We start from the raw sequence: 16,200 nt of genomic DNA, 5'->3' as shown, positions 1-16,200 counted from the left end.
ACTCATAATCCTGAAACAATGAGCAAAGCAGTGATGCATGCTTTTAAGTGAAGGGGAGAAATGGAGCATGGACTAGCAAATCTTCCATACAGAGGTCAAGGAATCCCTTCACAAAGAAATGGCCCACCAGGCAAAAAAGCATCTTAGTGAATCTCCTTGCAGCTTGCTTCATGCCATAGGGCATACCCCAGAATTGAAGTTATCCAGAGGACATCACAAAACTCAACAGCTCTTGATATGAAGAGCCACCAAACAGCAAATGTAAGAATCCTCCAAAGCTGCAGACTTCAGCACAGCATGTCTGTGGGAGACACACTCAGAATTCTTTCCTGCACTGAGACCCTCCAAAATGAGACATCCATGATGAAGGTATTCAAGAATTCAGGCAAAGCGTGGAGGCCATCCCATCCCAATTTTCCATCAGTAAAAGGAATGATAGCCATCTTGAGCAAGTGCTCCCTGATCCCCTGCTGGGTATATGCTGCTCATGAGGACTGGTTTGCCACAATGATATACTTATCCCCATGTCTGGTGGAATATAGAACTCTGGGGCTTAGTCGTAGTGGACAGCTGTCAACATCCGAGCATCAGTTATAATATCTTTACAAAATCTGGCAATGGGAGAGTGATGACCCTCCACCATAAGTGAGTGCAGCAGAGGTCCGAGAATAGACAACTTCAGAGTGGTTTCCTTAAATATAGGAGTATCAACCATGGAAAGGCTGGTTTCAAACCTGGCATGACCCCTGAGACTATGGGCGAAGGAGACCTGTGAACAGAATGAGGTAGTGCTGTAGTCAAGGAAAAGTCAGTTTCCCTTCAGAAACTGAAATTTGGGAATAAAACAGAAACATGTTTTTGCATCCTCTGTGACCAATAAAAGGAAGACCCAGCACAACTCTACTATGAGAGCTATTCTCTGTTCATGGTCCCATCAAATACTGATACGTATCAGCTACTCCGAGCTTGATTTCAGGCAGTAGAGCTTGGAAACAGTCAGCAAAGTTTTCTTCTTGCTGACCCTCAACTGTTGTGTCTCAAATAATGCACTAATTCGGGTAAAAATTGTATTGTTTAAATACATTAAATGTATACTCTCAGCGTAGATGAAAAAAGGCCCTTGGCCTTGCACTGAGCAAGGCAGTTCATCATAGCCCTGGCACAGGCCTGTACATGATGTTGTATTTCTGCTTGACATTAAGAGACATAATTAGCAAATCCCATCAGAATGTCATGACAATAAGCTGAGTAAAATATCAACTGCTATTTAAAGCCTGTCCTTTGATGCTTAAACTTCAGGTATTTGAATGCAAGTCATTTTTTAAATGTAATTTGATTAACTGGCTATATTAAATTACCCCTGCTTTGGGTGGTCAGAATGCTATATTTTTCAGTGACTCAGTGAGAAAGAAATAAGGTCAAATTGTAAATGCAGCCATAAGTCCCAGAAGCCGATACAGCAAGCTTTGGGATTTGGTTTTAGGCTTAAAAGATAAGGAGCTTAGCCTGGTGACCCCCATCCCGGAAATTCTATCCTCCCCACCAACCCCAGAGGTGTGGGCGGAAAATGATTTCGAATTGCATCTTAAGTTCTCCTTAAAAGGCCATCTCTCCCCAGGTTCTGTCTGGGAAGATGTTAATGCGGCCATTGTGTGTGCCCGCGGGCTCCTTAGATTTCAGCGGGACTCCATTGAGACATTCCAGTTTTAGGTTACAAACTCATTTATTCCACATTAGGAGGCTAGGAACAGGCATCTTTTATTGCAAAATAAGCGAGCCTCTTATACGTTTGTCAGTTTTTTGCCGGTTGGGAAATACCAACGACTAAGTAAGGTAATGGAAGTTGTTTTTTCGTCTTAAAAGCAATAAATCTGATGATTTCAACCAGAAGGAAATGTTGCTTTTCTTGTTATCTGTGCACCTGCAATGGTCTGATAAATCCCCTGGATAATTAAGAATGTGAACCTGATACTATCGGATGTCAGTCACAGTTCTTTACAAATGCGACGCTCCTCTGAGAATTTTCTAAGGGCCTGAGACACAGGACGTGCTTCTTCATCACAACCAGTGTAGACAAACCACATTTTGCACATGCAAGAATTTACACCTGTGCTAGACGAGATGCGTGTGCACACATGGGATTGCACTCGTGCATCTTGCCTTTTACAGATTTTAGGGCCGATGGCGTTCAAGCCAGGACATATAGATTTCAGGGCATTCCATTAATTGTGAGATGTGCTGGAATCTGCAGCCTGCACACTTTCCGGTCTCCTATGCAATCCTGACTTAAGGCAGGCAGGGGAACTCTAGAATGCAGTCATGTGACAGAAGTGTTCCCTGTATCCACTCCAGACTGACCGTGTACTCCACTGTTCAGGATAGCCATGGTGGGAGGGGCACAGGTTAATTTGCGCACACCTCACTTAGTGGGGGGAATATAAATGTATGCATTGACATGTACATGTCACTGTTCCTTCCTTTGGTGATGTTGGTATGGGATAGAAGCCTGCTTAAGTCAGCATGTCCATATCAGCACGCTCCAGTGGATCACAGGAGCCACACTGCATTATTGTGTATGAAGAGCTGGAACAAAATGTGAGTGTGGCATTAGCTGCACTCACTACCCAGCTCTCCAATTGCCCTCAGGTCTCGACTGTTCATTGAAACCTGCAAGATCGTAGGCTCAAAAATCGTTCCTGCATTTTTGTGTGGTGCAGTTTGCACCTCACAGAACATCTTGAAGCCAGTTTTGTGAATCAGTGCCTATATGTCTATGTGTAAAAATATAGGTCTCAATTAATAAGGAAGGGTGAAAAAGTGGACAAACTACTACTGTAGCGTCACTCCTACATTTAAAGCACAGCTGCAACTTTTATGAGATCCCAAAGTATCTAGTAGTACTCGGGGCTTTAAGTGGGATGAAAAAACTGGGATGTCTCTCGAAGGGGCGTGGCCAATTTAATTAAGGGTGTGGCTAAAAAACAAAGAAGCTAAAAATCTGTGCTTAGCATAGTGTGCCACCCGACTTGTGTTTTGTTGCTTCTGTCATTGCATCCAGATATATGATACAACAAGTAACATCATACATACAAGTCAGGACTATTGGCTTTGTCAATGGTTATTAGTTGCATAAGATAAATAAGCAGCAACTATGACATGTATATAATATAGAAAAAGCTTCCACTTGCTGTCACTGCAGTCACGAAAAAATGGACCGCCTGTGCCAGGACACAAAACAGAGCCCGATAGAGACCAGTTTCGAGACCCCATTTAAAAAACTGCCAGTGCTCAGCATCGGTGAGACCTGGCTCACTTAAACCCCTGATAGTACTGCTAAAAACCTACGTCAGTCATGGACTTTCAGGAGTACTGATAGTTTGCTAGATTTCCCATTGCCGACTTTCCACTAGCTCTAAAATTGCATAAGGAAATAATGCAGACACGTGCATTTGTGCTTTTCACATTCTAATAATCTATTGTCGAAGGAAATGATTCACCCTACACAGGCAAAGTGGGGGGATATTGTCTTCCTTTCACATTGTAGATAGGCAATTAGTCATGCCTGTACTAAAAATCGAGTCCTTTTTTGAACATCCTGTTTTGCTGTAATGAAAAGAGGTTGCATTAAAAAATAATGCGTTTTTTAAAAGCAATCACAGACATGGTGGTCTGCTGACCTCAGTAGACCACCATCCCTGTAAGGGCTGCCATTCCTAGTGGTTGACAAATCGCGTCATATCTCATTAATATTCATGAGGTAGGTCGATTTGCGAACCACTAGGAATTGCTAATTTAAAAATAAAAGTTTTATACATTAAGAATAACGATTACGAAATTAAAGTTCGATAAAAAGCGCAATTTGGAAATCTCCATTCTAAATGTTCATACATCTGGCCTATGTTTTCCCACTATGCAGTTCTCTTAATTTTATGGCAATTTGTTTGATACAATTTATATTTTGAATTAATCTAAATTCGTTAATTTATATATTTATATCTTTAATTGTTTAGATTTTTCCTGTTTTTCTACTCTTCATACCTGTGCTGAACCTATGCCAGCGAAAGCACAGTGATAACGCAATGATTATTATGAAGGAGTTATCCTCTCTTTAATTAAACTCATCCTGAAGTTCAGTGCCACCTGCTGCTGAAAGGATATTGGACACCAATATGTGTCTCGTTGTAACTGTCAGAGGGTCCTTTGAGTGAAGAGAAGCATTCGGTAAAGTTATCATAGCTGTGGGGATGCACTCTCTCAGCCAGTGGGAACATGTGTATGGATACTGGAGTGAGAAATGACCCACTTTTTATTTCATCATTAAATGCATTGTGTCACGGTGTGCACTTGTAATTGACGGACCAGAAAAATGAATTAGGAGTTGCTTTTTAAAATATGGCATGTTGAGAAGTGTACTTATGTCTAAGGAGAGCGACTTCCATTAAGTAATGGAAATTCTTCCTGAATACCATGACAAAGCCACACATTGAGATTTTAATTAAAGTTTAGGTAGTCTAGATGGAAAAACTCACCTATTCCTTCTATTACTGTATGCATTTTTTACCTGAGTCAATACATTAGGACATCTAGGACCTTATGAGGGCATTTTGTCAGGGGTATGATGGAAAGAGATGATACCCAGAGAAGGAGAGGAACTGACCTTCCCTAACCAGTATTGGATGTGCCAGATCTTATGTTCATGCAGTGCTGAATTCAGGCTATTCCAATGTATGCTCTTGGATATTGGCTAAGGAAATCAGCTGCTTGGGGGTGTCCAGAGAGGTGTAAAATACCGAGCACCTCAGCAGGTAAACATCACACCGGGCACTTTCCACTCAACAACTCCAAATACATGTTCTCTTTGTGTATATGTACGGTATGTTTCTTTGGACAAAATAATCCTCAGGGTCTAAGGTTTGAGTGGCTAGTACACAACTAGTTAAGCTCTGCTCAAACTTGGAATCAATACTTCAACTCTCGGACTAAGAGGATACATATGTATACCTTTCTGAATCCCAATTAAGTCTAAGCAAAGACTAGAGTGTGTAGTAATACTGACTCATAGATTTCTGTGGCATTCTGTGACTTACTTGATGTCACCAAACGTGTGCCCTATGACACACTAGTACGGATGGGAAGTGTTAAAACTGCCTACCCTAGTCAAAAAGGAAGATCATCCTGGAGTGATTCTGAAGTCATTGGATGGCTTCAGCCAGCCATTCCTGGGGACGTCATCCCAGGCCATCCTGAAGTCTGCCCACAGGGCTGATTATTTAAATGGGATGACTCTTACTGTAATCACAAAAACTACGCTAGGATGGTGTTCTGATGACTATTACTGTAATCACAAAAACTACGCTAGGATGGTGTTCCGATGACTTCCACTGACAGGGAGTGATTACCTTTTACAACTCCACGAATACTAACTGACAACATCAGGATGAGTGAGAATGACTCCTGGATGGGCTCTAGACAATTTAAGGATGACTGATGATTATCCCTGGATGATTCTATAACCGCTTCAGGATGGAAGTCAATTACTCTGGGATGATCCCATGACATTTCCAGTACCAGTACTATAATGCAATGTTGTCTGCGAGAGTCTAGTTTAGGTTTTGTAATGGAAGGGTACCCTTCCATTACCCAAAAAATACTACGTGTACACAAAAGTGAAACTTTTCCCATTTCGGATGTGTTGTACCAAATACCAATTTGCTCTTGTTTGCAAATCCCGAAAATTTTGAATCAGGTCTGCATTATAAACTCAAGCAAACCAGACACAAAACGTCTCTAAATCTGGTCCTAATACTCAGATTATTTGTCCTGCATTGGAAAGATTACTTTTTAAACTCTAAAGTGAGAGGTAGACACTTGTATAAAATACAAGTTGCTATTTTTGGCTATGTTTGTGCTGCAGAAATACCACAAGCACCTTTATATAAAAGAAGTGGCCTGCAGCAATGTTATACCTTTGCATTCAGATCAGCTTAACATGTGCCACTACTGCCATACTCCTGACTCACTGGGATTTGCCTTATTTAGAGGTACAGAGCATTATCGGACGCTGTTTGACATGGTGACCATTTGCAAAACACTAACCAAAATAGTGGTAAAGGAAACAAATTATCAAAAGGGAGGTTTCAATGCAATTTTATTTATCTAAAGCACATATTTGGCCCCACAGGGGCCAGGATACCAAACAAGAGAAAACATCCAGAAAAAAAATAAGATCCGGGGAAGAAAGGCCAGGCTAATGCAACAAGAAGAAATAGCTCAACGAAAACCAGCAACTTCATGGTTTGATTCTAGATGCAGAGATTTTCTTAATCCTCTTCTGGCATTGCAAATTTTTATAGCCAGCTTCCTTCTCATACTTCTGTTGTCCAGTGATGACCAGCCGTTGGCACGGCACACAGACTTCATAAACTCTGGAAAAACAAAATACCATACATCAGTATCCTGTTCCCACCATTCTTTATGGTTTTTAATACGGCTGGGCTGCCTATCAAAAGTTCCAATTCCATTATTTCATACAGTCTGCCAGATGAGATATGGTTAGGGTTACATGGTTCCTAAGTGAAACATTAAGGCCACTTGGTCAAAGTTTGGCACAGCTTAGAGCAAAGCATTGATGAAGAGGGGGCCAGAAGCTGAAGAAAAAAAAAAGTTCCCTTATGAACTATGAGCCCCAGGTCCACAATGACAGTTCTAGCCCCAAGTAGCAGTGTGTCTTCTCTGGCTCTTTCACCCTTTTGAAATGCTGCGGTACTTGATAAAGACTGTACAAATGTAGATGCATTAAAACAAGCATGGGCCATAGTCCTGTTCACTAGACGCGGGCAAGCTTCCTCTGCAAACAGAAAGTAATCAGTGCCAGATTTCTTTACAAAACCATCATTGAGGCAGCCAGGGTGAGTCTGAACTGTACTTGCAATTATCATATTTGGAAAACAGTCGTCTAAGAAACTAGCATAGTGACCAGAAATCAAAATAGGAGCTTACAACCAAGTGTTAGGACCAGGACCAACTGATCTAATTATTAGGGAGTTGATCCGGTCTAAATAAAAGCTGAGAGCACAGTATATTTTGTTAGTGCAGTTTGCTATCACTCATTCATCCAGTTTGAGAACCTCACACCTGGACCTACAGATTTACAAATCAAATCTCAACTCAAGGCTTTGCGCCAGATTTGCAGCCATTTGTAGCACAAGATCAGCACAAACTGTTAAGAAATTACAAGCCACCCCCATTGCTCTTATTGTTCTTTTGCAGACAGCTGTTAAGCAATGATGGAGTCATCGTTCAGTTATGATACAACCTCACATATGCAAACATAACTTAACACAGTGTATAATGAATTTTCACAATCCCAGCTCGACTGAATGTTAATTTGAACATTTGTAATATCTTACCAAACAATGCATCAACCTTCTCCTCGTCAAGGACTGCTGTTCCAGCACGAGCCTTCGTTACACCTTTTGCAGATGCAAGTTCTTTAGGAGAAAAAAGTACTTCGCTGATGCCATTGAGAAGAAAACCTGCACTGTCCCGCGCTGACTTGGCTTCCTCCAAGAGTTTGTGCAATTTTCTCTTTGGAACTAGTACATCTCTGAACCGTGAAGGATCGTTTGAGTCCTTTACCAACTGCTGCATATCAGTCTGCAAAATAACACAACTATTAACTATTTGTCATTATGTTAGGTTACAATCTCAAAAATATGCATAGATTGCGGGTTTTTAATTTGGCATCTGGTACATGGCTAACAATGTAATATTTGCTATGTTAGCTCCAGGAGTATAAATCAGCCATACTTAAAAACATTGCAAGCAGAAAGATTTCAAAGTCCTCATGCAGGAAATCTACAAGGTTTGTCCTATATAAACTTTAACTGCGTTAAAAGAGTGGCAAAGAAAAGTATACCTTTTGTACAGTGAATGATCGACTGCATGTTTTTGAGGATGTTATATCTGTTACATTCCGTGGATTGGTCAAAGCAGACAGCTGATCTTGCAAATACTGTACAGCCAACTCACTATTGCAAGTGCCTTGCAACTGTGCTATAATCAAATAAATACACTTGTTAAAGGCAGCAGATAATAAATACAATATACACTTAACAAGCATACTTTTTGGCAATGCATGTGTTTGGATGGAAAAAAAAAGGATTATTAATGGGAATTTTTTGCAGTTTACGTGGAAAGGTAGAATATGAAGCACGCACCTTTTAAGTGTTCATTTTCAGCTTGTAACCGTACACACCCCTGACAGGAACCAGGGCCAACAGAAAAGCTTTCGTTTTCATTAATTATGGACAAGGAGTTATATACCATTTCCTTAGAGAGAAAGCAAATCATAATTAGGTCATACAAGTGAAAATGCCATTTCCTATGTACCTTTAAAAAAAAAAAAATTTACCCCAGTGTAGACTATATATAAGCACATGGACATACTTTAATATTTTTGCCAAGGTAGCATGTGAAAGGTAAGATTATCGCTGCACGGGTTCTAACATTTTTGTTAGACTGATCCTCAATGCATAGCCACCGTTACAGTGGCTTTCACATGACCAAGGGATGGTGCAGGTCAGAAATAAACGTCTTAGACATCTAGAGACAGGAGAGAGATACCATGTGTGTTCTTTTCCAGCTTGGGCAAATGACAAGTTTGGCATTTAACAGCTGACTGATTCAATGTTGGCCCTTTACAGGTGCATGACTATGGCACCGAGGCCCTTTACCACTCATTCAAAGAAATAAGCCTCTGGACATACTATCAGGGTAGAGTGATAGCTTTCCAGGATCCCAGTCATCTATCTGTTCCATAACTTGCCTTACTGCAACTATTAAATCATTTCAAATTTGTTGAACAAGGATCCACGCTACATCCTCCTTTCAGCATCTAAAAGAAGTAATTCTGAAGTTTGCCATAATCAATTACAGAAAACCTGGTTCACAAAAAACAAGGCCCTAAACACACACCATTAGTGGCATTAGATAGAACAAGGCTCAGGCACAGAACTCCATACTCAGACTCAAGGACAGCAGGGTAGGGGCATTGTAAGTCGCACCCTCTCCATTTGCAGACAGGGAGCGGGGTGGAGTGAAGTGTGAATAAATTGGGAAGTCCGGGACAAGAATGTGCTTTGCATAAGTCACAGCTCTGCCTAGCATTTCCTGCACTCCCTGTGTGTTGTTGACTTACTTATTCGGGCCCTGTTGTCCTGCAGTCAGGAATTTGTGGATCCTTGATTGGACACCTCTGACATGTTCCAGCCCTGACACGCGGGTCTTCCTCTCCCAGGTCGTCGATATCTTCTTCTGGGTTCCTTCGCCTCTGTGTTCCCTCGCCAGAGGTACATGCTTGTGTAGCTGTTTCTTCGCACCAGAGTTTCTTCGGCCTCTCGTCCTGTACAGAATACAATGATAGAAGAAAGATATATTTAACCAAAGAATCCTCGTCTATCTGGTATATGGTAGGATGATGGTATACATATTTAGAAGGACATAGGTACTTATCTGATTTATCTGATCCAAGGAGAGTGGAGAAATGGTTATTCTTTTGTTTCTCCTTTTTAACACAGGCTAGCTCTAAAGAGAAAAATGTGGAAACTGCACCAAACCATGTAGCTAGTTACAACCTACGACAGAGATGGCGGCAAAGGCTTTTCTTCTCTTACAGGTTACATTGTATCTCATGAATGCATAAGGCCTCATCAATATTAATGAGGGAAGAGCCAATTGTATGCTGCTCCAGTACTCTTCTGTTGCTGGAAGGCACATGAAAACTTTTTATAATGCTCGTGAAATTTCCAAATTTCGGGTTATATGACATTTGCTACATTCTCTCCATTTTTGTGGCTACAAAATCTCGCAGTTTATACTGACTGAAGCAGAAAACGTCTCGTAGGAGACATTTTCTTGTGTGCAGCTCGAGTGTATCTCATGACTTTTGAACGTGAGCTATGCCCACCCACACATTCAATTTTCATGCAAGATACCAACATAAGTGGATTTCATTAAATTTCATATAATTTTAACTAATTTTCAGAAGGCATACATTTTCACGTTTGCATAGGCCTTATTCTAGAGACCTGGCAAAAGCCAGATAACGGAAGTACGTGCCAGCAGTTCCTGAATTTAGTGCCGAGAACTGACTAGCATCTTTGGCAGGAGGAAAGTCTTTTGTCAACTGCAGTGGCTGTACCCTAGCAAATATTCTCTTTTAAACCGCAACTTCGCCTGCTAAAAGGTGCTCATTTGTTTTAACTTGTGTTATCAAATTTATCACACACTCTAATACCACAAGCCGCGTTTCTACTACATCTCTATTTATACCGATTTGGCCAGAGTCTGTCGTTTCCGCTCTATCGGTATTAGGGGCCATTTTGTTGGCCTTAGTATAGTAGGAGCCTGCAGCCTTCTCAACAGAAATCTGATTGGCAGAAGCGAGGCCTGCATCTCACAGGAGAAGGGAGTGGGTTCTGTGCAAGTCATCCTTCCTATGTTGACGCTCCACCTCCCTGTGTTTTACTGTTCAGAACATATTCTTCGTTTGCACATTTGCTTTATGCAAATAAGCTGCAAATAAAATGTTAGAGAGCGAGTGAGTCAGTCAGAGAGAGCGAGTGAGTCAGTCAGAGAGAGCGAGTGAGTCAGTCAGTGAGAGCGAGTCAGTCAGTCAGAGAGAGCGAGTCAGTCAGTCAGAGAGAGCGAGTGAGTCAGTCAGAGAGAGCGAGTGAGTCAGTCAGAGAGAGCGAGTGAGTCAGTCAGAGAGAGCGAGTGAGTCAGTCAGAGAGAGCGAGTGAGTCAGTCAGAGAGAGCGAGTGAGTCAGTCAGGGAGAGCGAGTGAGTCAGTCAGGGAGAGCGAGTGAGTCAGTCAGGGAGAGCGAGTGAGTCAGTCAGGGAGAGCGAGTGAGTCAGTCAGGGTGAGCGAGTCAGTCAGTCAGGGAGAGCGAGTGAGTCAGTCAGGGAGAGCGAGTGAGTCAGTCAGGGAGAGCGAGTGAGTCAGTCAGGGAGAGCGAGTGAGTCAGTCAGGGAGAGCGAGTGAGTCAGTCAGGGAGAGCGAGTGAGTCAGTCAGGGAGAGCGAGTGAGTCAGTCAGGGAGAGCGAGTGAGTCAGTCAGGGAGAGCGAGTGAGTCAGTCAGAGAGAGCGAGTGAGTCAGTCAGGGAGAGCGAGTGAGTCAGTCAGGGAGAGAGAGCGAGTCAGTCAGTCAGAGAGAGCGAGTCAGTCAGAGAGAGCGAGTCAGTCAGAGAGAGCGAGTCAGTCAGAGAGAGCGAGTCAGTCAGAGAGAGCGAGTCAGTCAGAGAGAGCGAGTCAGTCAGAGAGAGCGAGTCAGTCAGAGAGAGCGAGTCAGTCAGAGAGAGCGAGTCAGTCAGAGAGAGCGAGTCAGTCAGAGAGAGCGAGTCAGTCAGAGAGAGCGAGTCAGTCAGAGAGAGCGAGTCAGTCAGAGAGAGCGAGTCAGTCAGAGAGAGCGAGTCAGACAGTGAGAGCGAGTCAGACAGTGAGAGCGGAGGGATAAAAGGGAAGAAAGGTTTGCATTCATGTAGCACCTGTTACCCCTGATGGGTGCTGAAGCGCCTTTAGTAGCACGCTACTCCGTAAACCATAAAGGATTAGTGTTGAAAGTTAGTATAGTGACGTAAGAAGTATTTTGAGTGGTGGATATGTTATTCGGTTATTTGGATAGAGAAGGGTAGGTTGCGGGATAGAAGAGGTAAAGAGGTTTTTATTAGGTCTCGCCTTTACCATTCCGCAGCGTCTTCAGCGGGTGGCACACGGCGATGTACCGGTCGGCCGTCATGGCCACCAGCATGTAGGCCGAGGCGAACATGCCAAAGACCTGCAGGTGCTTCACCACCCGGCAGAGGGCGCCCGTGCCGCGGAAGCAGTAGGTCATCTCCCAGCAGAGCTGGGGCAGCACCTGGAAGAGCGCCACCACCAGGTCGGCCACGCTGAGGTGGCGGATGAAGAGGTGCATGCGGCCGCAGGCCGTGCAACCAGAGCACTTCAGTTGGTGCGCAGCCCCCCTCCCAGCACTGCCTTGTTACTCTCGGCAGCCGTGAGTCCCTAAACACTTTTTATATTTAATTAGCAGCAGCAGCATTTCTCCTGCGCCAGGCCACATCAAAGGCTCTGTGCCACTTTCACCCACACAGCAACACTTACAGACACGCAACGCCACTCACACCCACTATCATCCACGCAACACCCCACTCACCCACGCAACGCCACTCACCCAAGCAACACCACTCACCCACGCAACCCCACTCACCCACGCAACGCCACTCACCCACGCAACGCCACTCACCCACGCAACGCCACTCACCCACGCAACGCCACTCACGCAAAGCCACTCACACCTACGCAGTGCCACTTTCACCCACACAGCACCACTTTCAGACACGCAACGCCACTCACACCCACGCAAGCCCACTATCACCCACGCAATGCCACACTCACCCAAGCGACGCCACTCACCCAAGCAACGCCACTCACACACGCAACGCCACTCACACACGCAACGCCACTCACCCACGCAACGCCACTCACCCACGCAACGCCACTCACCCACGCAACGCCACTCACCCACGCAAATCCACTCACACCCACGCAGTGCCACTTTTACACACACAGCACCACTTTCAGACACACGCCACTCACACCCACGCAAGCCCACTGTCACACACGCAACTCCACACTCACCCATGCAATGCCACTCACACAACACCACTCACACATGCAACACCACTCACACATGCAACACCACTCACACATGCAACACCACTCACACATGCAACACCACTCACACATGCAACACCACTCACACATGCAACACCACTCACACATGCAACACCACTCACACATGCAACGCAACTCACCCACGCAACCCCACTCACCCACGCAACCCCACTCACACACGCAACGCCACTCACACACGCAACGCCACTCACACACGCAACGCCACTCACACACGCAACGCCACTCACCCACGCAACGCCACTCACCCACGCAACGCCACTCACCCACGCAACGCCACTCACACACGCAACGCCACTCACTCACACACGCAACGCCACTCACTCACTCACGCAAAGCCACTCACTCACTCACGCAAAGCCACTCACACCCACGCAACGCCACTATCACCCACGCAAGCCCACACTCACCCACGTAATGCCACACTCACCCACGCAACGCCACTCACCCACGCAACGCCACTCACCCACGCAACGCCACTCACCCACGCAACGCCACTCACACACGCAACGCCACTCACACACGCAACGCCACTCACACACGCAACGCCACTCACACACGCAACGCCACTCACACACGCAACACCACTCACACACGCAACGCCACTCACTCACTCACTCAAAGCCACTCACACACACAGTGCCACTTTCACCCACACTGTGCAGTGCACAATAGGTCTCGCAGTAGGAAAGTTGGAGCTATTGGTTTTGTAAATGAGAAAGCCCTTTATGTTTTTAAAATGAAAACAAAAATAAAAGGCATTGTTATTTGCAATTGTAATAGCTCCAACTTTCCTACTGCGAGACCTATTGGCAACGCCAGTGCTTGTTTATATAGCGCTTGCTACCCCTTGATCTATTCTCACATGCAATGTTAGCCAACTGGGCAAGTCAAACTGTAATTTCTAGTTAAACAAGTTAACCACAAGACCTACCTCTGCATTTATGCTTTGCATAAGGGACAAACAAATCACCAATAGCAATTATCAAAGAACACAAGATGCAAAATACGGAGAAAAGGAATTTGACTTTCAAACATAGCAAAACATAAATCTAACCTTGCTTTAAAGACTGTTAATAGTTGCAAAATAAATATGTATCTAGAGGATCATATATCAAATGCAGGAGAAGCTTTGGCAAACTAACACATTGACAGCTTAGCCCGCACAAAAGGTATGCCTGGGAACTGTGCTCTTCCAAACCACAGTTAAAAGCCAGATGAGGCGAGAGTGCCTTAGCACGTGGAGGAACACTCATGGCGGTATTAGTGCGTGTACAAACGAGTTCTGGAGTGGAATCAGCACCTCATCGAACTCTCCTGCTCAGTTAGGACAGAATTGAGAGGAAAAAGTCTGAAGGAGTGTCTTTGGTTTCCAGATAGCCATCGCTTGGTTAGCAGGCACTTTTACTGCCAAATGAAACACTTTCGAGCATCGTGACTAAATCGAAGCAGAAACAGTGAAAAATGGCCCAGCTGGCACAATACGCAACAGACAGGACTGGTCAGTCCAATGCATCAAATGATGGCATATGGCTGCATGGTGTCATGCTGGAAGTGCTCTTTCTTGTTGGTCATTCTCCTCTAGGGAGAAGGAGACAAGCCTGCAAGATGAACGAGCGCACATTTTTCTAAAAAACCACCAAAGATGTGCCCTTTAACTGCCCAAGAAAGGTTTGCAAGATGAAAGAGACAAGAGATGTCCAGTGAAGAGAAAAGAGGACATTACAAAAAAGGTTTCTGAAGTGAAGCAATGCAAAAAGCAAAGGCTGTTTGTTCAAGGATCCGTAGTCTACAGAAGAAACAAGTAAACGGATAGTCCACTGCCTGATGGTAACTTAAGAGAGCTTCCTACCTTAAAGTAACCTGCTTTATAAACCCCTTTCCAGTATTTTTTCTAATCTACAATAATGAATCAAAATACTATTCAGACCAAATATATGTTTAAGCGTACTTTCTTTTTTTAAACACTATTTAGAATTAAAACACAAAGAAAATGTTATTTGGCAGAAACTGGTTTTGAACTTTTTCAAAAAAGATATTGCTTTCTAAAAAGTGTTCTAGGGTCCCGCGCACACGCGGAACCTTTGAGTTTCTGAAAATGTCATAATGACGAAGGGGTATCATTACAGAAGAATTAAGTCTAGAACCCGAAGCTCTGACAGCGTATTCCCATTGCGAGTTGAGTGTACAAGAAAATCTACCGTAAACTAATGAATAAAGGTTTGGATGGCACTATTTGAATGCATCAGGGATAACTAACCAAAAGAAATAGCCTTCATGGCTTCCAGCGATTGCCTTTCTACCTGCTGTAATATGCAGACATCAGGAAACGAAAAGTACCATGGTCTTCCCTGAAGATATGGCAGCCTCATCTGCGATGCTCATTCAGGGGACTGGGCACTTCATAACAAATCAGCACTGAACCGGCTGCCGATTCCGAGACCTGGTTACAGAAACAGCTGAATCTGGTCCGAAGAAAGTGATCTGTACTTTAGTGCTACTAAAATGTAAGATTACACACTAATACAACCAAATACAATTTAGGGTCCCTGATCAATATTATGCAGTAAATCGCTTCAATCTGCTATCTCCCCTCGCCCCACCTCTGACATAGGTGGGCTCCCCACCAGATACGAGATTACCCCGATTAGCGCTCAGGTGCTGTTCTCAAAACTCGATGGGGTTGCAATCAGTCATGCGGCTCAGTTTTAATTTTCATACAACACACTTTTCCAGAATGCATTCCCCCTCTCTCCTGCGCAGGTAGCGAGCCAACAGACAGCTCCATTGGTGTGCTCTTCTCAGACACTTGCTTGGCCCACACTCTGCAGACAAACCCATTTGCCGCCGTGTCTCAAAGAGCCAAGCACATTCATGCAATCTAAATCTTACGTAGTTGCATTCACACTTTTACAAGATCGACAAAATAATTAAAGCAAAGAGGAGCGCTGGACTCCTGCTTACACCACCTCTCCCAAACAAAGCGCTACATTTTAGCGCCGAATTTTAAAGAGTGGCGGGTGGCTTCCCGCCTTTGAAACAAAGGACATTGTTTTCCGATGACCCCAAAGTGCAAAAAGTGGCAAAAATCAAACCCATAGCACTTTGCTGCCTCTTCCCCCTGCCCCACAGCTAAAATACCGACATAATATCTCTTCTTTGCCTCTCTAGTACGGTCTCCTCGAATCTGTACACGGTACACAAGAAGAACTTTCTCTGCTTCCAGTCGGTTCCTGCACCTCAACTTCCGCTTCCGGCCACTGAAGAGGAGGCACTACTGTGTAGTTCAGGAAATAGAGAAAGGACTACAAAACAGTATAGTGTGTGTAGTCAACAAGCACTGGCAATGACACCCGATGTCGTAACTTGCCTCATACACTGCAAAGGTAGGCGATCGTACCAATTAATAGCAAGACCAAAGCTACGGGTTGGCTCAAGCTGTAAAA

The 16,200-nt window shown here is 44.2% G+C and overlaps 1 protein-coding gene across 1 annotated transcript; it reads right to left on the bottom strand.

Moving 5' to 3' along the window:
• Positions 1-6,140: 6,140 nt before the first annotated feature.
• Positions 6,141-9,287, bottom strand: LOC147750788 (uncharacterized). The gene is made up of 4 exons (XM_086936921.1): positions 9,200-9,287; positions 7,919-8,331; positions 7,410-7,656; positions 6,141-6,425 (listed from the first exon to the last, which is right to left on the bottom strand). The coding sequence occupies exons 2-4, from the start codon at positions 8,120-8,122 to the stop codon at positions 6,271-6,273; spliced, it is 606 nt and encodes a 201-aa protein (XP_086793047.1). The 5' UTR covers positions 8,123-8,331; positions 9,200-9,287; the 3' UTR covers positions 6,141-6,270.
• Positions 9,288-16,200: the final 6,913 nt, after the last annotated feature.

This window comes from Lissotriton vulgaris, chromosome 1_1 (genome assembly GCF_964263255.1).
Source record: "Lissotriton vulgaris chromosome 1_1, aLisVul1.2, whole genome shotgun sequence".
NCBI lineage: Eukaryota > Metazoa > Chordata > Amphibia > Caudata > Salamandridae > Lissotriton > Lissotriton vulgaris.
Note: the sequence above shows the minus strand (reverse complement) of the source record. Positions and strands in the feature narration are given on the sequence as shown.

Coding starts and splice junctions, on each gene's coding strand:
- LOC147750788 (XM_086936921.1), bottom strand. CDS start 8,122: ATGCTTGTTAAGTGTATATTGTATTTATTATCTGCTGCCTTTAACAAG. Junction 7,657..7,918: donor GATCATTCACTGTACAAAAG/GTATACTTTTCT, acceptor GTTATTTTGCAG/ACTGATATGCAGCAGTTGGT. Junction 6,426..7,409: donor GAAGGTTGATGCATTGTTTG/GTAAGATATTAC, acceptor TTGTTTTTCCAG/AGTTTATGAAGTCTGTGTGC.